General features: G+C 44.2%; 1 protein-coding gene across 3 annotated transcripts in view; it reads right to left on the reverse strand.

The window, feature by feature from the left end:
- The window catches only part of SH3GLB1 (SH3 domain containing GRB2 like, endophilin B1), a 112,607-nt gene that overhangs the window by 43,913 nt on the left and 48,273 nt on the right, over positions 1–20,421 (reverse strand). For all 3 annotated transcript variants that reach the window (XM_082265726.1, XM_082265725.1, XM_082265724.1), the window contains exon 3: positions 2,517–2,645. In XM_082265726.1, the coding sequence (XP_082121852.1) occupies positions 2,517–2,645 (129 nt within the window). The remainder of the gene's footprint in view (positions 1–2,516; positions 2,646–20,421) is intronic.

Genomic DNA, 20,421 nt, shown 5'->3' on the forward strand with positions numbered 1-20,421 from the left:
GGAAGTCACTTCACTGGGCATATGTAAGGGTTTACAACCACGAAGAAAAACCGTATCTACATAAACATGATGCTAAAATAACTTGAGTTTTCATACGCTTTAAAATCATAGTGATCATAGTGTGCACATACTGTATCCTGCACTTATTTAGTTTAAGGAAAGTTCTTTACTTCTCAAAAGATCTAAGAGGAAGTTCTGTTTTTGTGCATAGTAACCAGAATCTCTCTTCATTTCCCCAGTGGTGTTTAAATCAAACTCATTGCCACCGGTAACCAGACTAGTTCTTTCTTCAAACTATGATAAATAAGGCTCAGTTTATTCTCCTCTAGGCATGCCCATATTTAAAGTTACAAGTAGAACCTTCATATAAAAAAAAAAAAAACATGATATAGAGCTAAAGCAGCTAATCGACATAAATCGATAATAAAAACAGTTGTCAACAACTATTCTCGATCAGTTGGTCAGACATAACTAGACATGACCAACAGTATATTGTTTAATGTCGCTGTTGTACAAGTGAAAATGCAGTCTTATCCTTTGTAAACTTCCTTTCTCTGCAACTACAAACTACATTTTAAATATTTAAAGCCGTTCTTCACTCTGGGAAGAAAAAATAAAAGTCAGCAGATACAAATCCTATAGCTGCTGTCTTTTAATAACACTTTTAATAAAAGGACACTTACCTGTCCAGGAATCAAGCAGCATCCACACGGATTAGTTCTTCACTAACCTTTGGGTTCCCAGCGCCAGCATGTTAACTTGTTGGCAGCCGGCTGTGCTGATTGCGGCTTTAGCCCACTGCACACACTCAAGTCGTGCTGCGCATTGTAAATGGTCTTGCAGTCTTCTGGGACCTGTAAAGTGTTACAACCCCCCCCCCCAAAAAAAAAAAAAATGGGGGAGGAGGACCTAAAGTGGAACTTCCCCTTTTGGGTGAAGTTCTGCTTTAAAGTGGTTCTTCAGTCATTTCTTCAAATTAACAGCAGCTGCAAAGCTGTAGTTGCTGATTTTTAATAAATACTCACCTGTCCAAGGATCCAGCGCGATGATCCTCATCCCGTCATCCCGGCTGGTTTCTTCACCAGTCTTCGGTCCTTGGCACCGACATGTTAACTGTGGGCAGCCGGCTGCCCACTGTGTGAGCGATGCTCTGAATCAGGGGTCTTCAAACTATGGCCCTCCAGTTGTTCAGAAACTACAATTCCCATCATGCCTAGTCATGTCTGTTAATGTCAGAGTCTTACAATGCCTCATGGGATGTGTAGTTCCACAACATCTGGAGGGCCATAGTTTGAGGATCCCTGCTCTGAATGGTCCAACAGTCTTCTGGGACCTGTGACATGTCCCAAAAGGTAGCTCTCCTTTAGAGACCTTCAGCTCAGATCACCTGTCAAAACTAGGTACCTAAATCCCCCCACCCTCCTCACATTAAATATGGCAGGCAGGGAGTGGAAGAGCAGAACTTCCTCTTTTGGGTGAACAGTTTATTGTGGACAGTTTTTGTCACTGTCAACAATAAATGATTTATCAAGAGAACTTATTGTGCATTTATACAACAATGCATAGGTGCATTGATACTACAATATATAGGTTGTTTCTGCAATTGCTAGTTTCCATGGATGTTACATCAATGCAATGTTTTCCATACATTCCCATTAACTGGTCTGAAACAATCATGCAGATCAAGTGTTCTGACATCACACTGTTTTTAGAGGCCGCGTGCACGTTTTTGATCAGTTGTTGAAATTACTGAAGCCCAGGGAACTGGCATTTCCAATTCAACAATGGTAGCTGTCAGCAGTTTCCTTAGTTATCTGTCTGTCATTCTGATCTACTGACTTGTGTTCTGTTTAGTGAGTTCATGAAATACTAGTGTCCAGATTAGTTCAGACTTCACTGCATGGGGCCAAATCAGTGACACAAAATAGTGAAGTCCAAAGATTAGTTTGTCAGTTAGGCATCTTCAGAAAAAAAAGATCAGCAATGGTAGCCAACATATTTCCCTCTGTACGTGTTTCCAGTAGGAGTGGGTTGATAAACATGCTGTGGCTGATGAAAAAATTTGGCAGCTACTTTAGCACGGGTTGACTTTTATTGAAGATTTCAGGTCTGCTTTAACATAATTATCTAGTATTTTGTTGTGATGCCAAAGGACTATGTATGTATTTAAAATCTGCTTGCTGATGTAATAGACCAATCGAGGTGGCAGTCTTCCAACAAAGAATGAAGCGGCCATAAATATTCATCATGAAGCTTTTACAAAACAATCAATAAAGAGAAGACACTAGACAGCACCAAGTTATACTGCAATACAGCATCAAATGTGACAAGCAAGAAAGCCACGGTTACTCATCACACCAGAATGATAAACACATCTATAATTAGCTAAGTGGAAAGATGTGGATTTTACTAATGAAAGTACATCACAGCTGACAATCTTATAGCATATGTTATGTGGGACTCAGCTCTTTATTCCAGCTGTGCAACCTTCATTGAATACCATCACACATACTCACCGTATGCCGTTCCTGGACCAAAGTCATTCCCTGCATCAATCAAGTACTGGGCCAGCTGCTCCTGATTATTCAGGCGACTTGGAGCTTTTCTGTCAAGCTTCTCATAGACAAACTCTTCTATCCTGGCATCTTTGAGAACAAAGCAAAGAGAGAAGTCATCAGTTCGGTGTCACAAGATTGGAGCCTAGGGACACATATAATCTGCATTTCCTAGAAAGGATATTAGTGTATAGAAAGGCAGTATGCATTCATGAGCTAAACAATGGGAATGCTGACACACAGATGTAATTAGGTAGTACTCAGTCAATTACAGTTAATTGAGTAGTTATGGCTATGAAGTAAATCATCTTTAAATAAGTAGGCAAAAAAAAAAAAAAAATGAAAAAAAGAAATTATATACACAACTGCTAGGTCTATATTATTGGAGCCACTTAGCCGCTCATTCCTTTGTTCCATGGATGGTAGCAAAAACATTAGACAAGAAAAGTTTCTCACATTTTGTCATGTTACAACCAAAAATTTAAATGTATTTTATTGGGATTTTATGTAATAAACCAACACAAAGTGGCACCTAATTGTGAAGTGGAAGGAAAATGAAATGGTTTTCAAATTTTTTTTTACAAATATCTGAAAAGTGTGGCGTGCATTTGTATTCAACCCTTTTTAGTCTAAACTTTATAGAACCACCTTTCGCTGCAATTACAGCTACAAGTCTTTTTAGGTATGTCTCTACCAGCTTTGCACATCTAGAGAGTGAAATTATTGCCTATTCTTTGCAAAATAGCTTGAGATCTGTCAAACTGGATGGAGAGCGTCTGAACAGCAATTTTCAATTCCTGCCACAGGATTCTCAATTGGATTTAGGTCTGGACTTTGATTTCAGGATGGACCGATATAGTTTTTTCAGGGCCGATACTGATTTTCCAGCCACCCTTCAGGAAGATAGCTGATATTCTGTACATTTGAAGTTTTTATATTTACACTGTCCTTTTAAATTTATTTTTTTTTTATCACTTTTATTGCGGTCACAAGGAATGTAAAACATCCTTTGTGACAGTAATAGGCAGTGACAGGTACTCTTTATGGAGAGATCTGGGGTCTAAGACCCCAAACCGCTCCTCTGCATTTAAAAGCATTCAAAATGCCAAGTTTGGCTTTTTTAAATACTGTAATTATTTTTAAAATCTGCCGCCTTTAAGGATCCAGGAAACGGAAGTGATGTCATGACATCGCTTCCGGGTTACTACATCCGAGACCCGATAAGAGCCGATAGTGGCTTTGTTCTGGTCTTCGGCCAATTGCTCGGGCCTCCTGCTATTTAGCCACATTGGTTGCTATTACAAGAAAGCCAACCGTCGGCTCTAAAAAAAAACTGTACCGGGGTGATACCTGTAGCTGCAGGCATCACTCCGATACAACCACTTGAAGCAAGATCGGTCATATCGGCAAGTTTGTGACTGATACTAGAAAAAAAAAAAAAAAAGTGAATATCGGCCCCCGATAAAATCGGTCGATCCCTACTTTGACTAGGCCATTCTAACACATATGCTTTGATTAGAACCAGGGGTCTCCCAACTATGGCCTGCAAGGTGTTCTGGAACTACAATTGTTTTCATCATGCCTAGTCATGTCTGAGAATGTCATAGGTTTACAATGCCTCATGGGACGTGTCGTTTCGCAACAGCTGGAAGGCCGTAGTTTAGAGATTCCTGATCTAAATCATACTATTGTAGCTCTAGCTGTAGGTTAAGGGTCGTTGTCCTGCTGGAAGGTGAACCTCCGCCCCAGTCTCAAGTTTTTGCAGACTAACAGGTTTTCTTCCAAGATTGCCCTGTATTTGAATTCATCCATCTTCCTGTCAACTCTGACCAGCTTCCCTGTCCCTGCTGAAGAAAAGCATCCCTACAACATGATGCTGCCACAACCATGTTTCACAGTTGGGATGGTGTTCAGGGTAATGTGCAGTGTTAGTTTTCCGCTACACAGTGTTTTGCTTTTAGGCCAAAAAAATGACTTACCGTAAAATCCATTTCTCTGCTGTTAATTGACAGACACTGCTCCTGTCATTCTTGACCATTGGGTTATACTGTCCCCTATAGGAGTAGGAAACTAGGCAGAAAAAAACTTCTGGCTAAACCCATGTGCAGTCCCAGGGGATATACTCCCTCTCAATGCTATAGTCACTAAGTTTTGTTACAATCAGTGTCAGGAGAACATTAACTCCACAGAGGGGTGGGTGCTGTGTCCGAATGAACATCAGAGAAATGGATTTTACGGTAAGTCAAAAATCCCATTTTCTCTTTCATTCATTGACAGACACAGCTCCTGTCATTCTCGACCATTGGGACGTCCCAAAGCAGTGTCAAACATGAGGGGTGGGAAACAGCAAAAAAATTGCCCAAATTGCCCAAGGCACAAGGCTAAACATTAGCCAACCACGCAACAGGTGCTCAACCAAAACAACTGGAGCCCACCTGAAGAAAACAATACAAGCTCAAAGAGGATCAGGTCCTCTTAAACAGCAGCCTACATAACCTTGCAACCAAATGAAGCATCCGCAGATGCCACCACATCTACTTTATAAAACTTGGTAAAAAAGTGTGCACTGACCACCAGGAAGACCCAGGAGGCACTAAGCGCCCGAGTAGAGTGCCCCTTGACAGGGAAAGGAGGAACCTGACCCCTGATGGAATTGGCCTGAACCACCGTCTGTCTGATCCATCAGGAAATGGTCGCAGAGGAAGCAGACAACCCTTTACGAAGTCCATCCATGAGCACAAATAGAGAGTCTGACTTCCTGAAAGACTTTGTAGCTGCCAGCTACACCATAATTGCCCGGACCACTTCCAAAGCATGAAAGGCAATTTCCTTCGGATTTTTAGGCCTAGGACACAGGGAAGACAACACAATGTCTTCATTCAAATGAAAGTCAGAGACCACCTTAGGAAGGAATGTTGGACAGGGGCGAAGGCCCACCTTATCCTTGTGAATCACCAGATATGGTGAACGACAGGATAGGCACCAAAAAGCTGAAAGCACTAAATTAAGATCCCAAGGGGGCAACGAAGCCTGCACTGGGAGGAACCATATGTCGAACACCCTGAAGAAAGTATGCACCAGGGAGTTGGAAAAAGACCGCCAAGGCCCAAACCTGGCCCTTGATGGTACTAAAGGCTAAGGCCAATTTCTGTTCAACTCCCCGTTGAAGGAAGGTTAGGATCCAAACCACAGAGAAGGAGCGAGGATAAACCCCACACAATGAACGTCTTCCATGTACAATGGTAAATCTTCCTAGAAGTAGATTTCCTAGCCTTTAACAGTGTAGGAATCACAGAGTCAGATAAACCTCTACCCTATAGCACCTAGTGTTCAACAGCCAAGGTGTCAAACCCAGCGACTGTAAAGCAGGATGGAAGATCGGTCCATGGGACAGCAGACCCTCCCTGAGAGGAAGCTTTCAAGGAATGTCGGCGACCAGCCGCACCAGATCGGCATACCAAGCCTGGCAAGGTCAATCCGGACCCACTAAGATGACCGAAATCCCTTCTGCCTCAATCCTGCGTAGAATTATTTGCAGAAGCTTGAGAGGGAAAGCGTAAATCAGATGATACTGATCCCACGGGGCCACCAGTGCGTCTGTGGCATCTTCCAGAGGATCCCTTGACCAAGCCACAAACCTCTTCACCTTTCTGTTGAGCCCCACCGGAGACACAGCTGATGAAACCCCTTTGGATTAAGGGACCACTCCCCTTGGTCCAACGCCTGCCGACTGAGGTAATCCGCCTGCCAAATTTCCACCCCGGAAATAGCAAGGCAGAGAGGGTTGGAACGAACCGTTCTGCCTACCTTAGAATGCCGGCTACCTCCAGAGCCGTCAGGGCACTTCTTGCGCCCCCCTGGTGATTGACATAAGCCACGGCCCTGGCATTGTCTGACAATGCGCACAGGGCATCCCTGAAGACGATCTGTCCAATGATCAAGACAAAGTCTGATCGCTCGGAGCTCCAGGACATTGATCGCTAGTCTGGACTCTAGCGTCCATAACCCCTGAGCAGAATGCTTGTTGAGGATGCCTCCCCAGCTTGACAGGCTGGCATCCATGGTGACCACTGTCCAATACAAGGGGATTAAGGATTTTCCCAGCCGAAGTGCCGGGAGCGAAGCCACCATATCAGGGACTCCTTTGTGCCCCAACTCAGCTGGATCTGATTGTCCAGAGGCTGCGGGAGTCTTGTCCCATTTTGTCAGAATCTCCTTTTGCAGAGGCCTTGTATGGAACTGTGCAAACCGAACTGCCTCGAAGGTAGACACCATCAGGCCCAGGACTCGCATGCAAGTCCAGAGGGATGACCATTTGTTAGACAGCAGGGACGAATTGCCGCCTGCAATTTCTGGAGTTTTTCCAGAGGAAGGAGCACTCTGACTACGCACGAGTCCAGAGTCAGACCCAAATAGTCCAGCTTTGTGGATGGAACCAGGGAAGACTTCTGAATATTAAGAATCCAGCCGAACTCCTGCAGAGTTTGTATTGTGATCTCCAGGTTCTCCACCAGAGCAGATGGAGACTCCGCTCACAGAAGGAGATCATCCAAGTAGCCCAGTACTGCGATCCCCTGTTGGTGTGGCAAAGCTAGCACCAGAGCCAACACTTTTGTGAAGACCCGAGGAGCAGAGGCGAGACCAAAGGGTAATGCCAAAAACTGATAATGCTCCACTCCCACAGCAAAGCAGAGAAAACTCTGGTGACTGGAACATAAAGGAATGTTAAGGTAAGCATCCTTGATGTCGATAGAGGCAAGGAAATTCCTGATGCAGGGATGCCACCACTGTTCGAATTGACTCCATTCTGAATTTCTGTACCCGCACAAAGCAGTTCAGCGCCTTGAGGTCAAGGATTGGACGCACTTTGCCTTCCTTCCTGGGGACTGTGAACAGGTTGGAGTAAAAACTCTGAAAAAGTTTTGAAGTCTGAACTAGGACAATCATCCCTTGAAGGAAAGATATTGTACCGCCCCAAACAGACCCTGTAACCGGTCTGCGGCCAGGCACAGGTTGGAAGGAAAAAACCTTGCCAGGAACAAGAGCGAAACTTGATCTTGTAACCGGACCAAATAACTTTGTGGACCCACTTGTCTTGAACCAGGGAAGTCCACGGGTCTGGAAACCCCTGATACGGATGAGGGTGCACCTTCATGCTGAAGGAGCCTTGTCCACGGATCTGGAGAAGCCCGCTCTCGGCTTGCCAGATCAGGTTCGTTTGGAGCCACCAGGAGGCGGCCCTGAAAGGCTTTGAGCCCTTGTCAGTCGACCTTGAGGGACAAAAAAAACTCCTTATGAGCAGAGAAGGAAGGTCCCCGTCTACGACGAGGTTCCTTACCCTTAGTAGCCTGTGGAAGAAAGGTACTCTTCCCCCCGTTAGACCTTTAATGAGGTAATCCAGGGTAGCTCCAAACAGACGATCTCCTTGAAAGGAAAGGTCAGTCAAGGCCTTCTTAGAAGTCTGATCCGCAGAAACCAGCATTTAAGCCAAACAACACGCCAAAAGCCCACCCCCAAAACAGAGAGGCGAGCCATCAGGGGTAGCCGCATCCAAGGAGGCATCACAGATAAACTGCAACCCCTGGACCAGCTGGTCCGCCAGCTCAGCAAAGGCAGGAGGTAGTTGTTCACCCTCCAGGTCACGGCCGAGGAGCTTGGCCCACTTGGTCACCAGGGCAGGGGTAAAAACCGTCCTCATTGCCGAACCCGCTGCACAAACCTGCAAGCACCAGGAAATTCTGAACTACACGTGCGGCGATCAGGAAGCTAAATGATCCAGGAGTCAGCAACAGGGGATAAGGAGGGGCTTCCACCATGGAAATCGCCACCCACAGGGCTTCGCTGTCATGGCCACCACTATTTGCAATGGTAAACCACAAGAAAATGGCCGCCAGACTCACAAAAATGGCCCCCCCGTGTATAGAAACACAGGCTACAACAAAATGGTGGGGCCACGAGGCATTTAGGGACCCAGAATGGGGGGACCAGGCCTCAGGACAGTTCCAGGCAGGATGGGGGGGGTCCCGGCATTAGCCCCCACCAGGTACAACCCCCCGCACAATCAATCGTCCGGCTGCCGCACCTCCCCAGCCCTCATCGCCAGTAGCGCCCTGCCCCCACCCCAGGAAGGTGGCCAGATCACCCAAAAAAAATACATCCCCAGCGTATGTGAAGGGGGGGGGGGCACGCAGGAAGAGTGACTTGACAAGGTGGGGTGCCTGTAGGAAGGAGGGGAACGAGGGGCCAGACCGTCCCAAGGAGGGGCCCACGTCAATCCCATAACCCTCCAGGGGTAGAGGGGGAAAAGCTACTCACCATACCAGGAACAAGATGGGCACCGCTCCAGACAGATCCTACTCTCCATCGAAATGGGAGGGGATGTCGGCCAGGAGGAACGCTGCGACTCAGGCTAAGGCGAGAAGTTTAACTCACAGGGCCAGCCCACGACCACTGGGGCTATGTCGTGGCACGCCTAGCGCGGAGCTGAGGCCTGCGCGCGCTCGCTGGCCAGACTGGGGTGACCACTGGATCTAGATTATCCAGCTTGCTGCCCAAGCCCAGCAGTTGATTGTAGATCTGACAGGACAAATCCAGGAGGAAAAAAAAATGTTCTATCAAAAAAATTTTGCCAGGACCAAAGATCCCTGCAAGGAATTAGGTGTTTACTCCTGACTATGCAGAAGAAAACTGAATGACTATAGCAGGAAGGAGGAGTCTGCCCCCTGGGTCTGCCCAAGGGGTGCCGCCAGAAGTTTTTTCTGCCTAGTGTCCTACTCCTGTAGAGGGCAGTATAACCCAATGGTGAAGAATGACAGGAGCTGTGTCAGTCAATGAACGAAAGAGAAAGTTCAATTTTTTTGTCTCATCTAACCAGAGCACCTTATTCCGCGTGTTTGCTGTGTCGGCCACATGGCTTTTTGCAAACTGAAAACAGGATTTGTTCTGGCTCTTTTAACAATGGTTTTATTCTTGCCACTCTTCCATTAAGGCCAGATTTGTGGAGTGCACGACTAAGCCTGGGTTCACACTGGGGCAACTTGTCAGGCGACTCAGCCGCCTGACAAGTCGAGCTCCATTCAGTGCAATGGAACCATTCTAATTGGAGCAACTCAAGTCGCTCCGACTTAGAAAAAGGTTCCTGCACTACTTTGGGGACGACTTGCATTGACTTATATAAGAGAAGTCCTTTGCAAGCCCCGCTGAAATCACGCTGCACGGGCAGCTTCAGAGTCAGGCGACTTTGAAGCTGCCCCCAGTGTGAACCGAGCCTAATAGTCGAGTGCTGCACAGAACAGCTGTATTTATATTGAGATTAAATTATACACAGGTGGACTTGTGACTGATACTAATTAGGTGTTTTTCTGGAGACAATTGGTTCCACTAGATTTTAGTGAGGGGTATCAGAGTAAATGGGCTGAATACAATTGCACGCCACACTTTTCAGATATCTATAAAACATTTTGAAAAACATTTATCAGTTTCCTTCCAATTCACAATTATGTGGTACTTCGTTTTGGTCTATCACATAAGATCCAAATAAAATACATTTACATATTTGGTTGTAAGTTGTAACATGACACAATGTGGAAAATTTCAAGGAGAATGAATATTTTTTCAAGGTAGTGTGTGAATATATATATATATATATATATATATATATATATATATATATATATATATATATATATATATATATAATCCCGATTCGCTCACGATTCTCGGTGTAACATTATCTTTTACATTCCTGAACAACTGGAGGGCCATAGTTTGAAGACCCCTGCTCTAGGGTCTTCGCTTAAAAAAATAAAATATAATTTTTGTAAGAACTTACCGTAAAATTATTTTCTCGGAGTCCTCTGACAGTCGCCGCCTGTTCAGTTAGCCTTCACTAGTGGGTAATGGCCTCCTCTGCAGGAGCAGGCTAGGCAGTAAAAGGTTAACAAACAAAAGCCTTTACACAACACACCTCTAGGGGGCTGTTCCTCAGCTATTACCCATCAGCCACTAGGAGCTGCTCTCCAGTTTTGTAGCAAGCAGTATATGAAGACTATCAACCCCAAAAAAGAAGAGGGGCGGGGGCGGCGACTGTCAGAGGACTCCGAGAAAAGAATTTTACGGTAAGTTTTTACAAAAATTCTATTTTCTCTTACGTCCTCTGACAGTCGCCGCCCGTTAAGTTAGCCTTCACTAGTGGGATGTCCCAAAGCAGTGTAGGTGTGAGGGGTTTGGAAGACGCAACCAAAGTAAAAGGCAACATGCAACCAGGCCAGAGTCGAAACAAACAGCCAACAGGGCAATAAAAGCTCAAGAGCCAACCCTGGACAAAGACACCCCAAGAAGAGACAGAAACACACCTCTCCGCAAAACAACCGCTGCGCACAAAACTTTGCGGCCAAAGGAAGAATCCGAGGATGCCATCACAGCAAGTGTGTAAAATCCAGTGAAAAATTGCACAGACGACCAGCCGCCACTGTGCACACCTGAGCCACAGAAGCCTGATGACGAAATGCCCAACAGGCACGGGCAGCTCAATCACAATGAGCCCGGACAGGGAAAAGAGGAACCGGACCCTGGATTGAACAGGCCCGAACAATCACCCGCCTGATCCAGATAAACATGTTTGCCACACACGCTGCAGCACCCTTCCGAGGACCCTCAAGAAGGACAAACTGAGTCAGACCTACGAAAAGACTCCGTGGCGGACAGGGAAAACCCCGACCGCCCGAACCACCACCAAGGAAAGTAAGGCAATATCCGTGCTTGGGTTTCGCACAAAGCGAAGACAAGACAACATCGTTGTAGAGGTGGAAAGCAGATATCACCTTGGGAAGAAAAGAGGGTTCGGGTCGCAAGACCACTTTGTCCTTATGAACAACCAGATGCCCGAGAAAACCGTAAAAATCCCCCAAATTGTCAGTGTTTTCCCCACGCTGAGGAGGGAGGAAGTGATCTTACACCCCTAGAGGCCTATGCCCGCCCTGAGCCACAAAAGAATGGTGCCTAATGAAAGTCAATGGGAGGAATCAAAGGCAAAATGGCTGCCGCCCTTACTAGGCACTTGCCTACACCTAAGATGGCGCCCGATCGGCGCCAGAACAGGGAGCTAAAATGGCTGCTGTGCTTACAATGAGCCCAGCCAGCCTGCCCTCACCCCAAGATGGTGGCCGCGCTAAACGGCGCCAAATAAAGTCCACAAGCACTATCTGCCCACCACAGGGAACCCCAGAGAGAATGCTACAGAGCCCCCCATGCCCCCCAGGTACAGCCAGTGCACCGCACAGCGCCCTCAGCAGGGTCAGGGAGGGAGGGAAACTTACCACGCTGGCCAGAAGGGGGATATCACAGAGACCACCAGCACTGCCACCCCTTAAGAGTGGGCGTTGCATGCGAGAGCGGTGACTATTCCATCCCGCTGCCTGAGCGAGGAGACCACCAGTTTTTCTCATACCCGACGGTCACGCTGAGTGTGTCCTTACGCTGCGGCCTTCCCCGCACTTTCCTGGCAGCTTACATGGCGTTGGGAGATGCCCTAGATGCCGGCTCAGGAATCCCTTGGACCAAGCAGGATACCACGGTTCCACACTTTCTGGTAACTTATTTTTTAACTCTCTTCACTTTTTTACCTTGTAGATTTTTTTTCATTTTTTTGCATTTATATTTTTTGTTCCACAAGTCCTTTTTACCCTCATGAGACAGCATGTGGTTGTGGATTTAAGTGTTCCCTTAACCTACACACACTTTTGTATGTTCTTTCATGCCATCAGGATCACCTATGTCCATTTATAATTTTATATAGTTTTTTACACAAAAAAATAAAAAATAAAATACACACACACACACACACACTAATCTATATATATATATATATATATATATATATATATATATATACACACACACACACATATACATACATACATATATATACACACACACACTAATCTTGTACATATATCACCGATTGGCTTTTTCGGTTGGTTTTTTTAACCCAAATATAAGTACAGTATACGGATACACATTTTGGCGCCATCTATCCTGCTCTCCCTGTGATCCCCGCGCCTACTGGAGCCCCCCCCCCACGGCTCCCGGGTCAGACTTTCCAATGGACCAGTGTTTTCAATGCTTTCATGTTGAGACTGACTCAGTGAGTACGGAGTGTCTATGACTGCTCCGTTTTATACTTAATATCCCATACATACATACATATGTATAGCATTCACAATACTATTTTACTTTGTAGCTACATGATAGAAACCCACACCTGAGGAAGCGAATCATATTTTCGCGAAAAGCGTCAGTACAGTACAAGGTTGCCACAATTTATCATGTTCATACATGTTTATATATGCATGCAATGCAGGTCTATGCTGTTATCTCATATTGTATACTATATTTGTATTTGACGTAATTGATACTACTGATCAGTCCAATATGTTTTTACTGTATGTATTTACTACTCCTATGCTTGTCTAATAAAACATTTGAACTTTATGGTATATCTCAATATCTTGTGCGAGTGTGTAGCCTCATTTAAAGTCCCTGGGCAAGTTTTTTCGGTTTGTATCAAATTTTCGGGATGGAGGCACACTACTCAGATGGGAGATCCAGATCACACCCCGTTTCATATATAATCCAGTGCGAGGCCCAGCTCTGCTGTCGCTTATAGTCCTTCAGGAAATTCCCTGACTAACTAGCGATAGTGAGATAAATAAAAGGCTATTTTCAAAAGAAAAAAAAAACAAAGAAAATGAGACGCTAGGTCCCAGCAGGGAAGAGCTAGCCTACTCTTGTTGCTAGGCAGCATAAAACTGAGGAACAGTGATAACTGGATCAGGATAATGGCTGAGGGACGGCCCCCTAGAGGAGTGTCTAAGTATAGAAAGTTTTTTATTAACATTTCAAACTGCCTAGCTTGCTCCTGCAGAGGGCGCCATTACCCACTAGTAAAGGCTGACTGAATGGGCGGCGACTGTCAGAGGACGTAAGAGAAATATATATTTTCCACATTACACACACACACACATACACAATAACCAAAAGTATTGCGACGCCTGAGCACTAGTCCAAATCATTTGATGGAGGGGGAATTATGGTGTGTGGTTGTTTTCTAGGGGTTGGGCTTGGCCCCTTAGTTCCAGTGAAGTAAACTCCTAAGGCGTCAGCATACCAAGACATTTTGGACAATTTTATGCTCCAAGCTTTGTGGGAACAGTTTAGGGTTGGCTCTTCCTGTTCCAACATGACTGCGCATAAGTGCACAAACCAGGTCCATAAAGACATGGATGAGTGAGTTTGGGGTGGAGGAACTAGACTGGCCTGCCCTCAACCCGATAGAACACCATTGGGATAAATTAGAGCACAGACTGCGAGCCAGGCATTCTCATCCAACATCAGTGCCTGACCTCATAAATGTGCTTCTGGAAGAATGGTCAAACATTCCTATACACACACACTCCTAGACCTTGTAGACAGCCTTCCCAGAAGAGTTGAAGCTGTTCTAGCTGCAAAGGGTGGGCCAATTCAATATTGAACCCTACAGACGAAGACTGGGATGCCATTAAAAGTTAATGTGCGTGTAAAAGCAGGTGTCTCAATATTTTTGGTAATATAGAGTGTGTGTGTGTGTGTGTGTGTGTGTGTGTGTGTAAAAATTTAAAGAAAACTTTTTAATCAGCGTATAGCATTGAGTCAATGAAACTCCTGGGATATTGATCTGGTCAGTTAAGTCGCAGAGGGGGCTATTAATCAGTTTCAACTGCTTTGGCGGTAATGAAATTAACAATAGGTGCACTAAATGGGCAACAATGAGACAACCCCCAAAACAGGAATGGTTTTACAGGTGGTGGCCACTGAAATTTTTTTCCCTATTTATCTTTTCGGACTGTTTTTCACTAGTTTTGCATTTGGCTAGGGTCGGTGTCACTACTGATAGTATGAGGCGATACCTGGACCATAGAGAGGTTTCACAGGCAGTTCAACTCCTCCAGGATTGCACATCAATATGTCCCATTGCCAACAGCAAAGTCTCAAGAGCATGGATGACATTCCAGGAGACAGACAGTTACTCTAGGAGAGCTGGGCAGTGCCGTAGAAGGCCCTTAATCCATCAGCAGGACTGGTATCTGCTCCTATGTGCACAGAGGAACAGGATGAGCATTGCCAGAGCCCTACAAAATGACTGCCAGCAGGCCAGTGGTGTGAATGTCTGACCAAACAATCAGAAACAGACAGCATGATGGTGGCCTGAGGGCCCGACATCCTCTAACTGCTAACTGCCTGGCACCGTGGAGCTCGATTGGCATTTGCCATTGAACACCAGAATTGGCAGGTCAGCCACTGGCGCCCTGTGCTTTTCACAGATGAGAGCAGGTTCACCCTGAGCACATGGAGAACATTATGTTGCCTGTGACATTGTTCAGCACGACTTGTTTGGTGTTGGGTCAGTGATGGTCTGTGGAGGCATATCCATAGAGGAACGCACAGACCTCTACAGGCTGCCATTAGGAATCGCAATTAAATCCGTGGACCTAATGTCAAACCTTAGGCTGGTGCAGTGGATCCTGGGTTCCTCCTGGTGCAAAACCTTATGTGATGAGAGTATGCAGCTAGTTCCTGAAGAATGAAGGAATTGATACCATTGAATGGCCCCCACAATCGCCTGACCTAAATCGAACAGAACAGCTCTGGGACATTATGTTTCGGTCCATCCAACGACGCCAGGTTGCACCTCAGTCGGTTTAGGAGCTCAGTGATGGCCTGGTTCAGATCTGGGAGGAAATACCCCAGGACACCATCTGTTGTCTCATTATGAGCATGCCCTGACGTTGTCAGGAATGCATACAAGCACATAGGGGCCAAACTACTGAGTACCATTTTGAGTTGCTGCAATTAAATTTCAGTAAAATGAACTAGCCAACTGTATCATTTCTTAATTTTGATTTTCGGGGTGTCTTTCAATTCAGCCCTCTGTAGGTTGACAATTTTCATATCAATCAAACAATGTGGCATCCTTTTGTTCCTAAAACATTACCCAGTCCATATCGGTATAGATTACCAGCATATTTTTCCCCATTGAGATCTGATGTGTTTTCAAAGCGTTCCATTCATTTTTTTGAGGTGTGTGTGTATGTATATATATATATATATATATATATATATATATATATATATATATATATATATATATATATATATATATATATACACATACATATACATATATACATACATACATACATACACATACATATATATACACACATATATATATATATACACACACATATATATATATACACACACATATATATACACACACATACATACATACATATACACATACATACATACATACATACATACATATTATACACACACACACCTCAAAAAAAATGCATGCTCCTAATGAGATGGATGGTGTCCTGGGGTATTTCCTCCCAGATCTGGACCAGGGCGTCAATGAGCTCCTGAACAGACTGAGGTGCAACCTGGTGGCGTCCGATGGATCGAAACAATGTCCTAGAGGTGTTCTATTGGATTTAGGTTAGACGAGTGTGGGGGCCATTCAATGGTATCAATTCCTTCATCCTCCAGGAACTGGCTGCATACTCTCACCACCTGAGGCTGGGCATTGTCGTGCACCAGGAGGAACCCATTACCCACTGCACCAGCGTAGGGTCTGACAATGGGTCCAAGGATTTCATCTTGCTATCGAATGGCAGTCAGGGTGCCATTGTCTTTCCTGTAGAGGTTGGTGCGTCCCTCCATAAATATGCCTCCCCAGACCATCACTGACCCACCACCAAGCCAGTCATAGTGAACGATGTTACAGGCAGCATAATGTTCTCCACAGGCTCTCGGCCCTTTCATGTCGGTCACATGTGCTCAGGGAGAACCTGCTCTCATCTGTGAAAAGCACAGGGCACTAGAGGACCTGCCAATTCCGGTGTTCAGTGGAAAATGCCTATTGAACTCCACGGTGCCACGTAGTGACTACAGGGCCCACTAGAGGACATTGGGCCCTCAGGCCACCCTTTATGAAGTCTGTTTCTGATTGTTTGGTCACACATTCACACCAGTGGCCTGCTGGAGGTCATTTTGTAGGGCTCTGACAGTGCTCATCCTGTTCCTCCTTGCACAAACGAGCAGATACCGGTCCTGCTGATGGGTTAAGGACCTTCTACGGCCCTGTCCAGCTCTCCTAGAGTAACTGCCTGTATCCTGGAATGTCATTCATGCTCTTGTGCTGGAAGACAGATCAAACCTTCTGTCAATGGCACGTATTGATGTGCCATCCTGGAGAAGTTGGACTGCCTGTGCAACTTCTATAGGGTCCAGGTATCACCTCATGCTACCAGTAGTGACAAAGACCCTAGCCAAAACACAAAACTAGTGAAAAGCAGTCAGAAAAGATGAGTAGGAAAACAAATGTCAATGGTCTTCATCTGTAAAACCATTCCTGTTTTGTAGGGTTTCTCATTGATGCCCATCTAGTGCACCTGTTCATTTCATTAACACCAAAGCAGCTGAATTTGATTAACAACCCCCTTTGCTACTTAACTGACCAGATTAATAGCCCAGGAGTTTAAATGACTTGATGCTATACTCTGATTAAAAAGTGTTCCTATAATTTTTTTCAGCAGTGTACAATGCATATTCATACACTCCCCCCCAGATATCACCCAATATCAATATCAGATCTCACCCAAATTATAACACCTGCAGCATAAACACTTGTCAAAGCCACGCAGGCATATTTATATACTGGTGCCAGCCTTATCTCAGAGGAATCACAATTATCTCAGAAAACCCACCCTGGACAATTGATTCTTTCCTTGAGTCCAGTTAACGAGGGAGTGTCCCAAAGGTTGCAGACTACAATTTCTTCTGATTGTTATGGTCAGACAAACCGATGAATATCTCAGTTGGGTACAGATGCCAGAACAAGCAGTTGACACTAAGGACCCAAAATGTGCTTTAAGATGCCCAGCTGCTCAAACATGCCATTGATTAGCTGCCTTTTTACTGAAATAGCCACATTTTCTAAATTTGCACACTAAGTTTTTTATGCCCGGTTGAACTGAAAAAAAAAACCGAACAGCTCCAGTCAGAGCCGCTGTACTAACGATCCAACGCTAATACAATGATCTCCTTCGCTGAGCTGCTGTGTTCTGACAGGACATTGCACCCCCCGCCAGAACCCTGATCAGCGCTCTTAACCACCGTTCTTGACCATCGCATAGGGAGCTGGTTGCCTGCTGGTTTTCCTGCATGTTTGCCTGACAGAAACTGGCCAGCCAGCTTCTGTCGGGCCGGCTTACACACATGGGCCGAATATCAGCTGGTTTTTATTGAACCAGACAAGGTTTCCCAAAATTCGGTAAATGTGTACTAAGCATTAGTCTATCTCATTGCAGGTAACCATATATTTTCTGAAAGCACATAGTAGAATACACAGTAGAATAAAAAGTGGGTGCTACTGATCTTTAGGGCCTCATGGTATTTGTTAAATGTTTCTCAAATCAATACTTTTGCTAAAAATACACAAAAATCAATGTTAGCAGATAAAACCACAGCAAATTTGACAAAATTCCTATTAAATATAAAAATGTAACCTGTATAGAGTTAAAAAATAAATATTTGTACATTTTAAATTGTGTCTTTTTTACGAAATGGGGGGAAATCGAACGTGCGCAAAACTATAAATAACTATATTTCTCTAAAAATCTGGAGGTTTTCTTTTTTCACTTACAGCTTTCAGAGAATGTAAAAGACCCCCAAACTATATATTTTCTGAAAGCACATGACAAGTAGAATAAAAAGAGGGGGCTAATGATTTCTAGGGCCCCATGACATTTGCGCAAATGTTTCTCAAACAATCTTTTTGCTAAAAGTACACTAAAATCATTACTAGCAGATACAAACAGAGCAAAGGTTACAAAATTCCTGCTCAATTCCTACTAAAAAGTTTAACCTGTAGTGCATTATTAAATAACAAATCTGTACATTTTAAATTGCGCCATTTTGAGAAAATCAAATGTACGCAAAAAACGTTAAACATACTCCTAAGAAAATCTGAAGGTTTTAATTTTTCACTTACAGCTTTCAGAGTTTGTAAAAGACCAGCAGGTTGACTGGAGGGACAGAGAGCAGTAGGAGATAAGCAGGCAGCTGCAGTGGGGAGGGGGTGTCACATTCTAGGTAATAGTCCGCTGATCAGAGTTATAGAATTGTTCAGCAGAGCCAGCTGAACAATTTTGCTATAAGTTTATGGTCACTGAAGGGGCCAGTTGCAAGCAGTGCTGGGTTGATAAACATAATATATATATTTTTTTTTAAATGTCCAGATTTTTATTAAATAGGTTTAATGCACCTTTCATAGCACCCTATTGAAAGAATCAATACAAACTGTTTTTCATGCCACCTTAATTTCTTTGCAGAAAAGTACATCTAAATCCATTAAAGGAGAGACAGTCTTTATCTAGAGATGTTGCAGGAGTTTCTTAGCTGCCTGGGACTCCCCTCCTCATTGGCTTAGACAGCAGCGTGGCGCGATTGGCCCCCCCTGCTGTCAAAGTCAGTTAGCCAATCAGGAGACAAAGGGGGTGGGGCCATTTCAGAATGGATACACAGAGCTGTGACTCGGCTCGGGTGCCCCCCACAGCAAGCTGTTTGCTGAGGTGCCCGAAGGTGCCAAGAAGAGGAGGATCTGGGCCACTCTGTGCAAAACCAACTGCACAGAGTAGAGTAGGTAAGTATAACATTTTTTTTTTTTTTTTAAAACTAGACTTTACAATACTTTAAGAGAATGCTTTAAAAGACTGAAGTAGTATGTGATCTAAGATCCATTCACAAATGTATATAAAGGGGCTATCTTGTACTTGCTTTCTGACTGCTATCAGAGTACCTGTCTCCAATACTGGAACCCAGAAAAGAAGTTGCTCAAGTCCCTTATTTGAATATCTTTGATACTCGTGAGTAACTCTAAATACAACATTTTTCTGTATTAATGGTGCATCCCTTCAGCTGCGAGGGATGAAAAGGACTAAACAAGGTGCAGCATACTGGACATACTTCACATTTTCTAAACCATCCATATTAACCTTTGCTTTGAATGAAAGAAAGTGGATTCTTTCAATCCATTTGTAAAGAAAAAAAAATGACCACCTATGTCAAGATAACCTCCAAATAAATTTGGATACACCAATTCCTACATTTGAAATCAGCATCCTGTTTTCTTAAGAGAAGTCTATCTAGCAAGTGCTTCACGTGTTATCTGGTATGAAAATGCCAGAGTATTTATTTCTCAAAATATAACATTTGAAAGATACCCCTCAACTGCAAAATACTTGGCCTAGTGTCTGTCCAAGATACTATACGAAAATTCCAGTGGAGTCTGGCAGGTTAAACAGAGGAAGGAAAAGGGTATTTGGTCACAGGAAGACAGCCATTATCAGATAAACACAAAGAGAATTTCTTCAAGTCTGTTTAAAAAAGGTCTGGAGAGCTTAAAACAAAGAAATAATAAAAGGAAGTCAACAGCAAAATTAACCAATATACAATAACAACGGTCATGATATTATAATGAAATTTAGTCAGCATCAGATCTACAGGAACACAAGTATGATGGAAAAAAGCAAAATACTTTAGACTAGTTTCTATTTCTACTATTCTACTATTTTCTAAAGATTGCTCCATGAAGGCAGTATATGAAATTATACATTCCTGCAGATCCTGTCTTCTCTACTGCAAAAACATCTACCTTTAGAATTTATTTTCTGACAGGTAAGACAATGGACTTTATTCTGCCACGTGTTTCAAGAGGTTGTCCACAACAAGCAGATTCTCACTTATTCCGCATCTCATG

Source organism: Pelophylax lessonae (genome assembly GCF_965119305.1).
Source record: "Pelophylax lessonae genome assembly, chromosome: 8".
In the NCBI taxonomy this organism is placed as follows: domain Eukaryota; kingdom Metazoa; phylum Chordata; class Amphibia; order Anura; family Ranidae; genus Pelophylax; species Pelophylax lessonae.